Raw genomic sequence first — 15,332 nt, forward strand, 5'->3', positions numbered from 1 at the left:
ACTGCTGTCAGTCTGTGTAAACTATATTGCGCTAGATGAACTAATTTTATGACGTAAGGCAGCTTCCTGTGTTCCTATCTGGAAAGGGTAGGTGAGGACAGAATTAACTAGGTGGGTGTACGCATGTTAACTGTACGTGGTGCATAGCTGAGGGGCATGTGAACCGGGGGTGGTCAGGATGCCGTTTAGGGTAACCAACCAGATGAAGGCAGGGCAGGGTCTCCGACAGGAGGAAACCTTGCAAGGGCCCTGAGTTTCCAGGCTGCCTGTGGAGACCTTTATGACATGGTCTGGAACTCAGCTGGGGGCTAGGCTGCTAGGGCTCAGGCTGCTGAGTCTGCACAGGCCTGCCTGACAAACATGGATGCCATCCAGAACTACTGCTACTTTGCCAGTTGCTGGGACCTCTGTTTCCTTCTCAGCAGCACCATTGTTCTGACTCTGCTCACCTGCCTCGCCCGGAAGATCCTACATGGCTCCTTTCTGTGGGATGGAAGAGGCAGTCAGCTCTGGGAGAGAAGCCAGGCAGGGCCTCCGCGCTGTACAGATCTTCACTCCAAAACACAACAGGTGGGTAGCCTGTCTGCCTGTGGCTGGTGCACCATCTGCAGCTGCAGATGTACCTGTCCATGCTCAGGCCCGGCAGGTTTGGTGCTGGGCTGAGATATCAGGTCAGGACCTCAGACAAGAGCTGAGGGCCAATCCAGAAAGGCAGGTAGGGACAGGGAGCAGGACAAAGAGTGGCTGTGGGTCAGGCTGCACATTCAGGGCTGATTGGATCCCTCCTGTTCAGAGGTTCTTGCCAGGGATTGCATGCAAAGCAGGCACTCCGCCACTGAGCTATGGCTCCTTCCCTAACAGCCTTTCATTAGCAAACTGCTGATGTTTGTACAACTGTCTAAGCTGGGATTCCAGTGCACCCAGGCCAAGCGGTCCTTAGTGATGTAGCTTAATGAGGTGAAAGAAACCCAAGGGTGCCCTAATGATGCAGGGCACCAGGCCAACTAGAGCCTTGCTTGCTCGTTGGGCATACAGCTTTGATGGTATAAGGACCGGGTTACAGAGCTAGAAGAGGTGGTGTCATTCTAGAGGAGAGAGACAAAAGCCCAAAGGTCAGTACTAGAGGCAGAGACTGGGGTGCAATGAGAGAATCTGTGGGAGTTGTGGGCTTGCCTAGCAAACCTCAGAGTAAAGTATCAGCAGGAACATCGGAGCTGTGGCTTCTATACACTGATGCACAGGTGGGAATCATAGAACAATTGAGCACAATCAAGAGTCATGCTATGTGAATGGAAGAACGTTTCGCTCAAGCAAGCAGGGGGAGAAGTTATTTTTGACCATTTCTCTTCTTTCTGCTACCTTCAATTTCCTGCAAAAATATGTCCCTGAGGATAGAGGCATTCAGGGACATAGGAAAGAAGGGGAGATTGCTGATAATCACCCTTGCATGGGTGAAACATTATTTCCTTCTCATGGGATTAGCCTGGACGCTGGTCATCACATTTTAGAATTGGAAGGGACCATCAAAGTCTTCTAGTCCAACTCCCTGCTTAGTACAGGGATTTGCTTTAGCACCCCAACAGATGGTCATTTAGCCTCTGTCTTAAAATCTCTCCCAAAGGAGGACTCACAACCGTGTCGATTGTTTCACCGTCATATAGTGGAACAACCTGCCTTGCCTTGGGTTTTGCAATGAAAAAGGCCACAAAAATAACTACTATTACTACTTCTATTTACTGTATATACCACTTTTCAACAAAAAAGGTTCTGAACATTGTTTACAAATAAGATGATATAATAATAATAATTAATAATAATAATAATTAATAATAAAACCTAGAAACACCAAATAAAGAAGAAACAGTGCAATTCTGGCGGGAATTATGGGACAATCCAATAGATTACAATAAAAAAGCAGGCTGGATGAAAGAGGTCAAAAAATGTAAACAACAAATGCAAGATCTAATAATAACACCAGAATTAATAAGTGAAAGAGCAAAGAAAATTAAAAATTCGACTGCGCCAGGCGATGATGAACTGCATGGCTTTTGGCTTAAACACCTAACAAGCCTTCATAAACAACTATCAAAACAGTTCAATCACATTTTGCAAGGACGTGATATTGAACAATGGCTAACAACTGGGAAAACTCATCTCATCATGAAAGACCCAGCAAAAGGTGCAGTTCCAAGTAATTATAGACTGATCACCTGCCTGCCAACCATGTTCAAATTATTAACTGGAATAATAGCAGATGAAGTGATGCAACACTTATTAACTAACAAACAGCTTCCAGTTGAACAGAAAGGAAATTGCCTGAACACCAGAGGCACAAAAGACCAGCTGCTGATTGACAAAATGATTTTAGAAAACTGCAAGAGAAGAAAAACCAATCTAAGTGTTGCATGGATTGACTACAAGAAAGCCTTCGATTCATTGCCTCACACATGGATACTAAAATGTTTAGAAACAACTGGTGTCAGCAAAAACATTCAGATATTTATTAAAAAAGCAATGAGCAGGTGGAGTACACAGTTAACAATCAATGGCGAGGCACTTGGACAGGTTAGCATTAGAAGAGGCATTTTCCAAGGGGACTCACTATCCCCTCTGTTGTTTGCAATCGCCATGACCCCACTTTCACAAATACTAAACAAAACAGGCCTCGGATACCAAACATCTAAAACATCCAGTAAAATCAACCATCTGCTGTACATGGACGATCTGAAGTTGTATGGAAAGTCCCAGTCAGAAATCGAATCACTGCTAAACACTGTCTGTATATTCAGTAGCGATATAGCAATGGAGTTTGGACTAGACAAGTGTGCTGCATTAATAATGAAAAGAGGAAAAATAACAAAAACAGAAGGAATAGAACTGCCCAATGGAAGCAAGATCAAGAACCTGGAAGAGAAAGAACATTACAAATACTTGGGCATTCTCCAGGCTGATAACATCACACACACTGAAGTTAAAAGAAAAATTGGAAGTGAATACATCAGGAGAGTTAGAAAAATCCTCAAGTCCAAACTCAATGGCGGGAACACCATACAAGCCATAAACACCTGGGCTATACCTGTTATCAGATACACTGCAGGGATAATAGACTGGACCCAGGCAGAGCTAGAGACGCTGGATCGTAAGACCAGGAAAATCATGACCATCAATCATGCTCTGCACCCCCGCAGTGATGTCGATAGGCTATACCTCCCTCACAGCTCAGGTGGAAGAGGAATGCTGCAAGTCCATCAAACAGTAGAGGAAGAGAAAAGAGGCCTTGAAGAATATATCAAGGACAGTGAAGAAGATGCACTTCAAATGGTCAAGAACGAGAAACTATTCAACACCAATGAAACAAAGCAGGCCTACAAGAAAGAACAAGTCAAGAACCGAGTAGAAAAATGGAGAAATTAGCCCCTGCATGGTCAATATTTGCACAATATAAGTGGAAAATCAGACATCACCAGGACCTGGCAATGGCTTAAGAATGGCACCTTGAAGAAAGAAACAGAGGGTTTAATACTGGCTGCACAAGAACAGGCACTAAGAACAAATGCAATAGAAGCAGAGGTCAAAAAATCCACAACAAGCAGCAAGTGCCGCCTTTGTAAAGAAGCAGATAAAACTGTGGACCACCTAATCAGCTGTTGTAAAAAGATCGCACAGACTGACTACAAACAAAGGCATGAAAAGGTAGCAGGGATGATACACTGGAACATCTGCAAAAAATACAAGCTACCTGTAGCCAAAAATTGGTGGGATCATAAAATTTAAAAAGTTGTCGAAAATGAAGATGCAAAAATATTATGGGACTTCCGACTACAAACAGACAAACATCTGCCACACAATACACCAGATATAACTGTAGTCGAGAAGAAAGAAAAACAAGTCAAAATAATCAACACAGCAATACCAAGGGATAGCAGAATAGAAGAAAAAGAAATAGAAAAAATCACCAAATACAAAGATCTACAAATTGAAATTGAAAGGCTGTGGCAGAAGAAGACCAAAATACTCCCAGTGGTAATTGGCGCCCTGGGTGCAGTTCCAAAAGACCTTGAAGAGCACCTCAACACCATAGGGGTCACAGAAATCACCATCAGCCAATTACAAAAAGCAGCTTTACTGGGAACAGCCTATATTCTGCAACGATATCTATAACAACTGACAATAAAATTCAGCCATCCCAGGTCCTTGGGAAGGACTCGATGTCTGAATAAAACAAACCAATCAATAACACCTGTCTGACTGTGTAAACAAGCAATAATAATGATAATGATAATAATAAATGTCCCGTCTCTAAATTTTTAACTTGCTGTAACCTGGTTTTCCAGAGTTTTTAAACTGTTTGAATATTTTAACTGTTAATTGTTTTATGGTGTTTTATAGTTTCTGTTTTTAATTGTTAATTGATTTTAATTGTTTTGCTTTAATGTAAACCGCCCTGAGCCATTTTTTTTTTTAAGGGCGTTATAGAAATCGAATGAATGAATGAATGTATGAATGATGGATAAAGGGTTTACAGTCTAAGACGAAATACATGGTAAACAAGAGCAACACTCACTGGAAGGATGCCTCTTTGAAAGGTGCCTCTTTGCCCAGTTAGCAAAGCTTTAGCATGATCTATTTATAAAAGGTTTGCAGCCATGTATGTTGCAAATCCTTGACTTGATCCTAACCTGCATGGAAGGTTGGTCTACTTGGCTGAAGTAGTGGGAACTCTGGTGAGCATAATAACCAATTGTGTACTTTCAGTTTGAGGAAAGCTGATTTTAACTGGTTCAGAGAAGTGTTAAGTAGGACTCAATGGCAAAATAAACTCCTGGAAATGAGCCCAAGATGGGTGGTAATTGCTGAAGAAAGATGTTTAAAGGCGCAGTCGCACATGATTCTATTGAGAACGAGAAAGGGAAGACATCTAAAAAAGCCAAGGATGCTGCACAAGAAGCTTAATGATCAGCTGAAAATGAAAAGGCTACCTGCAAGAAACAGAAAGGAGAGGGCAATTAGGCACCAAATACAAATGCAGACAGGCAGACCAGACTTGTAGGGAGGGTGTCAGGAGGGCTGAAGCTCAGAATGGGCTGAGGCTGGAGAGGGATGCCAAGAGCAACAGAAAGAGCTTTGTATGTTTAAAGGGAGAGGAAGGAAACAGTAGGCCCGCTCCTCAGTGAGGACGGAGAAATGTTAGCAGGAGGTAGAACCACTCAGCTCAGCTCCTATTTTGCTTCCATCTTCTCCCAAACCCACACAAAAGCAGCATGATAATCCAGTTCAGCTCGACCGGATTACTGTAAGAGGCTTTAAGCGAAGTTGCCCTTGGACTGCTTAGAAAATGCAAGTGGTTCGGAATGCAGCTGCTGCAGTCCTATGGGGGCAAAGCCCTCATAGGAAGCTGCCATATACTGAGTCAGAGCACTGGTCCATCTAGCTCAGTATTGTCTACACAGACTGGCAGCAGCTTCTGCAAGATTGCAGGCAGGAATCTCTCTCAGCCCTCTCTTGGAGATGCTGCCAGGGAGGGAACTTGGAACCTTCTGCTCTTCCCAGAGCGGCTCCATCCCCTGAGGGGAATATCTTGCAGTGCTCACACTTCTCTCATTCATACGCAGCCAGGATGGACCCTACTTAGCTAAAGGGACAACTCATGTTTGCTGCCACAAGACCAGTTCTCCTCTCCTGACATGTACACTTGTTCTGATGGAGCTGCACTAATGATCAGTTTGTTTCAGAACTGAAGGCGCTGGTGATTACTTTTAAAGCTGTCAGTCATTTTGGACCTGGACACCGGAAGAAACACTTTCTCCCACACAAATGCCCGTAGCAGCTTATAAGAGCTTTGTGAGCTTAGACACACACAAAATCTCTATGGGGTACCTGACCTGAAGGTTTGCAACACAAAGGTCTTGTGTACCCTTCTTTAATTTTTTTTTTTTTAAAGTTGGGAATCCCCAAGTTAGAGAAATCCTGCAGAATGCATGAAATGCCACCACAATTTTCAAAAGGAAAATAAGGCTCCTGAACCAACCTGTAATTCCCAAGATCCTCCTCTGCCCTTTAAAGATTGGGACATTAGTCTGTTTGGAGATAGGCTGATGGTGTCCCAATCTTTAAAGGGTGTGGGGAGGATCTGGGGAATTACAGGTTGGTTCAGGAGCCTCATTTTCCTTTTGAGTGACCATGCTGCCTCCTCTCTTTCTGGCAGACTGAGTTGAAGAGTCGAGGCTGGCCTCAAGCGGCTGCAGAAGAAAAAGAAGACAACGCAAGTGCCAAGGCCTTTCTGGCATCCCAGTTCAGAGGTAGTTGTGCTGATCCCCAAAACTGGCACCAGCAACAGAGAGAACTGTTCATGTATCCAGGTTCCTAACTCTTTTAGGAGCTGTTTTGGAACAAAAGCTGGTCAACCCCTATGCCAAATACAACTAGGCCCCTCTCCCTGTTGCTTCTTCTCCACTTCTACCCCAGGAGGACTCTCCCAAAAGTTGGGCTAGCTCCTCCCACGAATTGCTCACCAGTGCCCAACGTGTTCACTATGCCACCCCGCCCCTCAACGCACAACTACCAACCCTTCCACCCACCTCCTGCAGAAAGCATGTTGATGGCTCTTTAGGGACAAGTAGAGGAAGGGGTCCTGGAAACATTTTCAACCTGACAGGTCCCTGCCCTGGTGCCAATGCTTACTGAGGAAGGGAATAACTTGCTGGTAGTGGTGGTGACCCACGACTGCCGTGTGCATGAGGCAGGGCACCAAATGTCTCCAGTCCAGCTCAATCATGTACATCTGCCTCAGTCACTGCCTTCTCCTTCGCAGCCTCAATACCTACTGCCCCCCTGACATGCTGCATACTCTCCTGAGCTGAGCCTCTCCTGTGCACTCCTGATTTAGTTAAGGAAAGAGGGGCAGAGTAGATGAATAGAGTACTGGAGGCACTCTATAGCGTGTCGCCAATACTCTACTGCTTTTTTTAAAAAAAAACTTTTTTGCAATGTCCTCCTTTTCTTAACTAGGCCAGCGTCATCACCGGACAGAAGCACGGGGGCGGGGGTATGACAGCAAGTCAGGTGGTGGTGAGTGCTGCTGCCATAAAGAAGAAAGAAGAAGGAGAAAAGAGTACCATTCTGGAATCTTAAAAGACTTTTACAAACTCAGAATTTTAGAGGTGGAAGGGACCTTGAAGGACTTCTAGTCTATCCTCCGGCTCAATGCAGGAATCCACTAGCATTGCTGACAGCCATCCAGCCCGTTTGAAAACCCCTACAGGAAAGCCTTGTGCCCACCAAGGCATGAGGCAGACTGCTCTGCTCTTGAATAGCCCTTATAGTTGAGAGGCTCTTCCTCCTAATGTTTAACTTCTCTCTGCCGCCTTGTAATTTCAACCCATTGGTTCAACCTAATGATTAGAGAGAGCTGCTCAGATGGTGGTAGCCAGCAGAGAGAGGCGTGTGATGTGGGGGGGGGGGCATCTTGCCACCCCACTAATACCCCAATTTTCCTCCACTTGAGGTGGCTGCCTCACCTCACCTCATAGAAGGACTGTTCGTGCTTGCTGGGAAAAAGATTTCCTCTTGCCTTGGGGCTGGAAACATGTAACTCTCTTTTCCTTTACAGACCTCAACGAAAAGGAGCGTTGCATCTCCCAGAGACCTCCTCCTCCTCAGAATTCCATCCGTCAGCTGCTCTGTAACGACATGACCTGTGTCCTGTGTGAACAAGTAGCTGTGGAGGCCAAGAAACTGGCATACCCCAGGGAATTGTGCTACTGGTTCTTCAGGCTGCTCAAGCCATCGATCCCCCTTATCTTTTCCATGGGCTTCTCCAGACTGTCGGGTATTATCCACATTGACAGGAAAGTGCCGATAACCAAGCCAGTCCTGCGGGCCCAGAGCTGTCCTCTGCCATCCAGCAGGCGAAGTCTCCGGAAGAAAGGGGAACGTGTAGTGCTCACGTCCAACAAGGTGCCCTTCCAGGGAGCCCAATCCACCCATCCCTTGGCCACAGTGATACCCAGTGCTCCACCCTGGATGCCTCCCACTGCTGAGTCTGGAAGTGCACAGCTGGGGGTACCCACTCATTTGGAGGTTCTGGAGTCTCACATCCTCAGGAAGAGGCTACAGCACCAGTGGGGCCTGCCCAGCCTGACCCAGCGATCCTTGTGCCGGTTCCTTCCAGCTCCGCCTCCCTCCATTGCCCGCCCCGATTCCCCATGGTGTGCTCAACTGGAAGAGAATACTCTTCCAGTCACCAACCAGCTCACTTTCATCCCCCTGGGGACCAAGAAGCTGCTGGAGAACCACCTCAAGCGTATGATTGTAGAGAGGCAATGGGGCCTTCCCAAGAGGGTCAAGGAGTCTCTTCGGGGCTTCATACCAGTCTCTGCACCACTGACCAAGAGGCCCAGGGAAGGGGAGAAGGCCCCACTGCCCCCTGAACTGAGGAGACCCAAAATGAAGGGGCCTCCACCGGAAAAAGCATCAAGTCCCCCGGAACGACCGGCTGGCTGCTCAGAGAGGCGGCCCCTAGAAGGCCTCTGCGAGTGGAAACAAGGCATGGCAGGACCTTTAGCCAAGAAAGCCCTGAAGATCCAGCTGGACTGCCTTTCCCATCGGGAAATCACCCACCAAGCTGAGAAAAGCAGCCTTCCCAAAGTCCTCCCGCCTGGGCTGAAAGGTGTTCGGCTGCGGTCCCAGCAACTCCCCTTTGTGGAGCATGATATACTGGATCGTATCCAATTTAACATCAAGCACAAGCAGCTGGCCCACAGGTGGGGGCTGCCCACGCTTTACAGCAAGTCAGTGGCTCGCCTCTTCCATGGAACGGCCCCACCAGCTCCGGACCCCCTTTTGCCCGCTCAGGCGACCACGGTCAGGTTCTCTGCTGCAGAGACGCTGTTCGTTGCAAAAGGGATCCGAGAGAAGCTGGAGTGGCACGTCAAGAGGAAGCGGCTGCAGCACGCCTGGGGGCTGCCGGACCTTGTCCAGAGATCCCTCCGCAAGCTTCTCCCCGCTGTCCCCCTGCAGTGTCGCCAAAAGCCTGGGCTGAGGAATGTGATCGTTCTTCCAGACCAGCTCTCCTTCCTCAGCAAAGAAACCACCCACAAGCTGAACCGGAATGTTCTGAAAAGAGTCGTCCTCCAGCGATGGGGGCTGCCCAGCAGAGTTCTGCAGTCCCTGAGACTGCTGTACCCAGAGATGGGATTTGGCTCCCCAGGCAGGAACGCATCAAAGCCTCACCAGGCCCTGTCTGACAGCATCCGTGGAGATTTCCCAGGGCCTTTAGCAGTAAGTGGTGACAGAAGAATCAGGAGCAGGAGAACTGCTGTTGCCCCGCATAAGGCGCCTTTGCCCTGCCCCATGCTGGGGCCCGAGGAACTGGAGAAGATGGAGCACCACTTGGCCAAGAAATCTGTGGAGGTGCAGTTGGGGGCCTTCCCCCCTCTCTCTAGGTTCTCTTGGCGCCTCGTATTGCTCTCCACAAAACAGCTTCTCCCCAGGCTGATCTGTCCCGGCCAGAAATCCCTACGACTTCGTAGCGGTTTCCTGCCATTTGTACCCCCAGATGACGTGGTTCGGTTGGAGCTCTCTGTCCGTCGGAGTCACTTGGCCTCCCTCTGGGGTCTGGGCTTGCGCTATGTGGAGGCACTCAGTGGGATGGTGCCCAAGCCCCGCCTTGTCTCGCTCCTGCCCAGATGGACGGGCATTGAGTTCACAGAGGTGCACATCATATTCCTTCCACAACCAGCCAAAGACGCCCTGGAAGTGCACATCCAGAAGAAGAGGCTGCAGCATCTGTGGGGTGTCCCTGCTCTCATCCGGCGGTCGCTGGAGGCCTTTATGCAAGGGTTCCCCCAACTGCCTTCTCGCCAATTGACCGAGGTTCATGTGAGCACCATGCGGCAGGAACTCTCTTTCCTTCCCTGTAGTGTCTGCAGCCACCTGGAGCTCCATGTGCAGAAGACGAAGCTGCATCGACAATGGGGTTTGCCCAGGAGGGTCCTGGCATCCCTGAAGTGCCTGTGTCCAGAGGCTGGAAGTCTTGCCCTGAGACAAAAAGTGGCAAGGGCTCCCTTTGGCTTGCTGCACTCAGGAGGTGGCAGTCCCCCTGAATTGTGGTCTGTGGGTACAGTATCCATGGGGCCAGGCACCAGGAAAGCGGAAAGAATTGTGGGAGATGCCACTCCACAGCCACTGCCCCCAGAGTGGTCTGTGGGTACCGTGTCCATGGGGCCAGGCACCAGGAAAGCAGAAAGAATTGTGGGAGATGCCACCCCACAGCCACTGCCCCCAGAGTGGTGGTCTGTGGGTACCGTGTCCATGGGGCCAGGCACCAGGAAAGCAGAAAGAATTGTGGGAGATGCCACCCCACAGCTGCTGCCCCCAGAGTCGTGGTCTGTGGGTACAGTGTCCACGGGGCCAGGCACCAAGAAAGCAGAAAGAATGGTGAGAACTGCTGCCTCACAGCCTCTGCCCTCCATCCTGGCAGCCAAAGACCTGGAGAAGGTAAAGCTCCGTTTGGCTAGGAAGTGTGTGGAGGTCCAGCTGGGAGCCTTACCAGCCATGGTCAAGTTGTCTTGGCGTCGTGCAGCACTTTCTTCGAGGCAGCCTCTCCCCCAGCTCATCCTCCCTGGCTGCAGGGCCCTGCAACCACGCCGCCACTTCCTCACCTTTGCACGGAGAGAGGATGTCGAAAGGATGGAGTTGGCTGTGCAGCACAACCACTTGATCTCCCTCTGGGGCCTGGGTGTCAGCTACGTGGAGGCTCTGGGAGTAATGATGCCCAAACCGCCTTTACAGCCTCCCAGACGCAGAACAACTGCCTTCCGTTTCTTGGACATGAAGACACCATTTCTCCAGGAACAGGAAAGGGAGGCCTTAGAACTGCATGTGAAAAAGAAAAAGATCCAGCACATGTGGGGCTTGCCGGTCCTCATCCAGAGGTCACTTCTGTGTTTCACACACAGGACTCCCTCAGTCCACATCTGTCACAAGGCCAAGATTGCTGTCCATATCGAGCATCTGCAGCCCTCCTTCATTTCTGAAGGCGTCTGCAGGTCCTTGGAGCTCCATATTCAGAAGATGAAGCTCCAGAGGCTGTGGAGATTGCCTGGCAGAGTCCGTGAGGCCTTGAAGGGCTTTGTCCCCTCTAGTTCTTTGGTAATCATGGGAAGGGACAGTCGGCCACAAAGATCCACTCTCACCACTCAGAATCTGCTTAGGTTCACAGAAGGCCTGAACTTCACTGAGGAAATGCGTGGCCGAGATAAACCTGGTGCTGATGTACGACAGAGAGCTGAGGACGAAGAGGAGGTTCAGCTAGAAGAACCACAGGTATGTGGAGGAGAGACATCCACAGAAGAATCTACTAGTGGAAAGGGGATCTCGACAGGATGCAGCATTGGTCCAGTAAGCATCAGCCATGAGGAGAAAGAGATGGATGTATCCTGGAAGTTCCGAAAGGAAGATGCTGCACCATATCCAGCCTCCCGAGTCCAGCTGGTGACCAAGGAAAGCAAGGCACCTCTGATGGCAAAAAAGATGACTTCCGCTGGGAATGAGCCTCTGAGGATGATGCGTCCACAGAGCGAAGGTGGGGGAGAGCGAGCTCGCCAGCCTCAATTCCTGCTGAAGGGAGACAGCATGCTCCCTGTCCCTCACAAGGCCATTGACAAGAAACTGTCCTTAATCGGTTCAATCCTAGAGAAGAAATTGTACCTGAAGCATGGACTTCAGGCCTGGCTGAGAAACCAGGAGAGGCAGAAGGAGAAGAGCATTAAGAGAGGGCTCATGGAGGTTGTGCATGCTGAAGAAGTGTGGCACAAAGAAGATATCCAAAATGACTCAGGTACTGCGTATACCACAGAAGAAGCTGTCACTGTGAGACTGGAGGAAATGCAGTGTGGCTGCATTCAAGCAGCTGCATCTGTGCTGCAGGCTAAGAAAGAGACTCTGGACCTGATTACAGCCCCCACTCAAGAAGCACAGCTATTTCAGGCAGGCAGGATGGAGTCCTTTGTCGCATTAGCAGAAGCTGCTGTAGGTTCAACTTCATGGAAATCCTCCCGGTTGAGCCACAAGGGAGCTGAGAGCTCTTTTGAGAACAGTGGAGAGGGGGATGAGGGCAATGGCAGAAGGCTCATGAGGCAAGAAAGAAAGCTAGGCATTATCAGTCAAGAAAAACTGGTGGTAAGCAAAGAGCGGCGGTCGAGCAGCAAAGAGCGGCGGTCGAGCAGCAAAGAGCGGCGGTCGAGCAGCAAAGAGCGGCGGTCGAGCAGCAAAGAGCGGCGGTCGAGCAGCAAGAGGTTGGTCAGCAAAGAGCGGTGGTCAAGCAGCAAGAGATCTAGCAGCAAAGAGTGGTGTTCAAGCCGCAAATTTTGGCGGCCGAGTAGCAAGAGGTCAAGCAGCAAAGTATGGAGGCCCAGCAAGAGATCAAGCAGCAAAGAACAGTGGTCAAGCAGCAAAGAGCGGCGGTCGAGCAGCAAGAGGTCAAGCAGCAAAGAGCAGCAGTTGAGCAGCAAGAGGTCAAGCAGCAAAGAGCGGCAGTTGAGCAGTAAGAGGATGAGCTGCAAAAAACAGAGATGGAGCCGGTCAAGCAGGTCAAGCAGCAAAGAACGGAGATCAAGCAGCAAAGAGCGGTGGTTGAGCAGCAAGAGGCTAAGCAGCAAAGAACAGAAATGGAGCAGTAAGAGGTCAAGCAGCAAAGAACGGAGGCCGAGCAGCAAGAGATCAAGCAGCAAAGAGCAGTGTCTGAGCAGCAAGAGGCCGAGCAGTATAGAACGGAGGTCAAACAGCAAGCAATCAACCAGCATAGAATGGAGGTCGAGCAGCAAGGATTATAGATCAAGAACCAGCAAAGTGACTTCTGACAGTTCTGTGGAAAGCATTTCCAGTGCCTGAAGCCAGGAAGAAGCTTGTGAGGTGTAGAGCAAAGGGGAACTGGCTGGAGAGCCTGAAGATATTCCCATGCAGGTGGGTTCTCAAAGGAACTTTGTGTTTGCCAATAATAAACCATTATTTCCTTAACTTTGTGCTTTTTTTGCCAGAGTGCTTGAGGAGCTCTCCTGTAAGCTGCACCGTGCTCTCTCTTTCTTGCACAGAGCTGCCTTGCAATGTTTCATGGGCAAGCATTGGTGCAGCCGGTCGTACACAACTGTGTAGTTAGGGCCGAGCTTGAGGGTGCGCTTGGTGCTTCTGGTTATGGAGATTGTGGACAGAGAAGCCTCCGAGTGCAGGTGGCCTCACCTGGCCTCTTCAGCAATTCCTGCACCTGCCTGAGCTCACATCCTGCTTTGCCAGCAATCTCTGCTACTGAAAGCATGGGGATTGCAACGGACAGAACAGTCTCTCTCTGATCACACTCAGCTAGTCCTAGAACAGTTGCTCTGGTGTAGATGTGAGTCAAAGTCATCATGGGCCATTCTCTGGAGTGGTGGGCTAGCACCTCTCCAGTATAGCACTGCTATAAGGATTAAAGAGAAATAAGAACATAAAAACAGCCCTGCTGGATCAGGGCCAAGGCCCATCTAGTACAGCATCCTGTTTCACACAGTAGCTCACCAGATGCTGCTGGAAGCCTAAAGGCAGGAGTTGAGGGCATGTAACATCTCCTGATGTTACTCCCCTGCAACTGGTACTCAGAGGCATCCTGCCTTTGAGGCTGGCGGTGGCCTATAGCCTTCCACCTAGTAGCCCTCCATGAAGTTATCCAAACCCCTCTTAAAGCCATCCAGGTTGTTGGCTGTCACCAGATCTTGTGGCAGAGAATTCTACAAGTTGATTATGTGTTATGTGAAAAAGTACCTTCGTTTGCTGGTCCTAAATTTCCTGGAAATCAATTTCATGGGATGACCCCTAGTTCTAGTGTTATGTGAAAGGGAGAAGAATTTAACTCTATCCACTTTCTCCATACCATGCATGATTTTATAGACCTCTATCATGTGTCCCCGCAGTCATCTTTTTTCTAAACTAAATAGCCCCATGTGTTGTAGCCTTGCTTCCTAAGAAAGGTGCTCTAGGCCCCTGATCATACTGGTTGCCCTCTTCTGCACCTTTTCCAGTTCTACAATGTCCTTTATTATTATTTCTTGTTTACACAGGCAGACAGGTGTTATTGACTGGTTTGTTTTATCCAGACGAGTCCTTCCCAAGGACCTGGGATGGCTGAATTTTATCATCAATACTGTTGGTTATTATAGATATCGTCGCAAAATATAGGCTGTTCCCAGTAAAGCTGCTTTTTGTAATTGGCTGATGGTGATTTCTGTGGCCCCTATGGTGTTGAGGTGCTCTTCAAGTTCTTTTGGAATTGCACCTAAAACAACTTGAAGAGCACCTCAACATATTATTATTATTTTATTATTATTATTATTATTGTTATTACATTTATATCCCGCTCTTCCTCCAAGGAGCCCAGAGCGGTGTACTACATACTTGAGTTTCTCTTTCACAACAACCCTGTGAAGTAGGTTAGGCTGAGAGAGAAGTGACTGGCCCAGAGTTACCCAGCTAGTTTCATGGCTGAATGGGGATTTGAACCCGGGTCTCCCCGGTCCTAGTCCAGCACTCTAACCACTACACCACTCCAGGTGTGGCCACACCATCGTTTTGTATAAAGGCATGATAATGTTAGCAGTTTTATTTTCAATCCCCTTCCTAATTAATGATCCCTAGCATGGAATTGGCCTTTTTCACGGCTGCCGCACATTGAGTCGACACTTTCAACCAGCTGTCTGCCACAACCTCAAGATCCCTCTCCTGGTCAGTCACTGACAGCTCAGATCCCATCAGCATATACTTGAAGTTGGGGTTTTTTGTCCCACTGTGCATCACTTTACACTTGCCAACATTGAACTGCATTTGCCATTTTGTTGCCCACTCACCCAGTTTGGAGAGATCCTTTTGGAGCTCTTCACAATCCATTTTGGATTTCACTACCCGAAAGAATTTGGTATCATCTGCAAATTTGGCCACATCGCTGCTTACCCCTGCTTCTAGATAATTTATGAATAAATTAAAAAGCACAGGTCTCAGTGCAGATCCTTGGGAGACCCCACTTCTTACTTCTCTCCATTGTGAAATCCCTCCATTTATACCTACCCTCTGTTTCCTGTCCTTCAACCAGTTAGCAATCCACACATGTACTTGTCCCTTTATCCCATGACTGCTAAGTTTCCTCAAGGGTTTTTGATGAGGAACTTTGTTGAAAGCTTTTTGGAAGTCCAGGTATACTATGTCAACTGAATCACCTTTAGCCACACACATTTATCCACACTCTCAAAGAACTCCAAAAGATTTGTGAAGCAAGATTTACCTTTGCAGGAGCCATTTATTTATTGTGA

General features: G+C 48.6%; 2 protein-coding genes across 3 annotated transcripts in view; one reads left to right on the forward strand and one right to left on the reverse strand.

Annotated features, from left to right (window-relative positions):
- The window catches only part of LOC128343440 (uncharacterized), a 30,793-nt gene that overhangs the window by 11,032 nt on the left and 4,429 nt on the right, over window positions 1-15,332 (reverse strand). The window lies entirely within an intron of this gene.
- Window positions 284-13,017, forward strand: LOC128343437 (uncharacterized). Of its 2 annotated transcripts, XM_053292504.1 has the most exons (4): window positions 284-570; window positions 6,206-6,299; window positions 7,610-12,443; window positions 12,480-13,017. In XM_053292504.1, exons 1-4 carry the CDS (start codon window positions 361-363, stop codon window positions 12,889-12,891), a joined length of 5,550 nt encoding a protein of 1,849 aa, XP_053148479.1. In that variant the 5' UTR covers window positions 284-360; the 3' UTR covers window positions 12,892-13,017. The 2 variants fall into 2 exon arrangements, with proteins under 2 accessions (XP_053148479.1, XP_053148478.1); XM_053292503.1 differs by having other exon boundaries at window positions 7,610-13,017.

This window comes from Hemicordylus capensis, chromosome 2, assembly GCF_027244095.1.
Source record: "Hemicordylus capensis ecotype Gifberg chromosome 2, rHemCap1.1.pri, whole genome shotgun sequence".
Taxonomy (NCBI): Eukaryota; Metazoa; Chordata; class Lepidosauria; order Squamata; family Cordylidae; genus Hemicordylus; species Hemicordylus capensis.

Coding starts and splice junctions, on each gene's coding strand:
- LOC128343437 (XM_053292503.1), top strand. CDS start 361: ATGGATGCCATCCAGAACTACTGCTACTTTGCCAGTTGCTGGGACCTC. Junction 571..6,205: donor TTCACTCCAAAACACAACAG/GTGGGTAGCCTG, acceptor TCTTTCTGGCAG/ACTGAGTTGAAGAGTCGAGG. Junction 6,300..7,609: donor TCTGGCATCCCAGTTCAGAG/GTAGTTGTGCTG, acceptor TTTCCTTTACAG/ACCTCAACGAAAAGGAGCGT.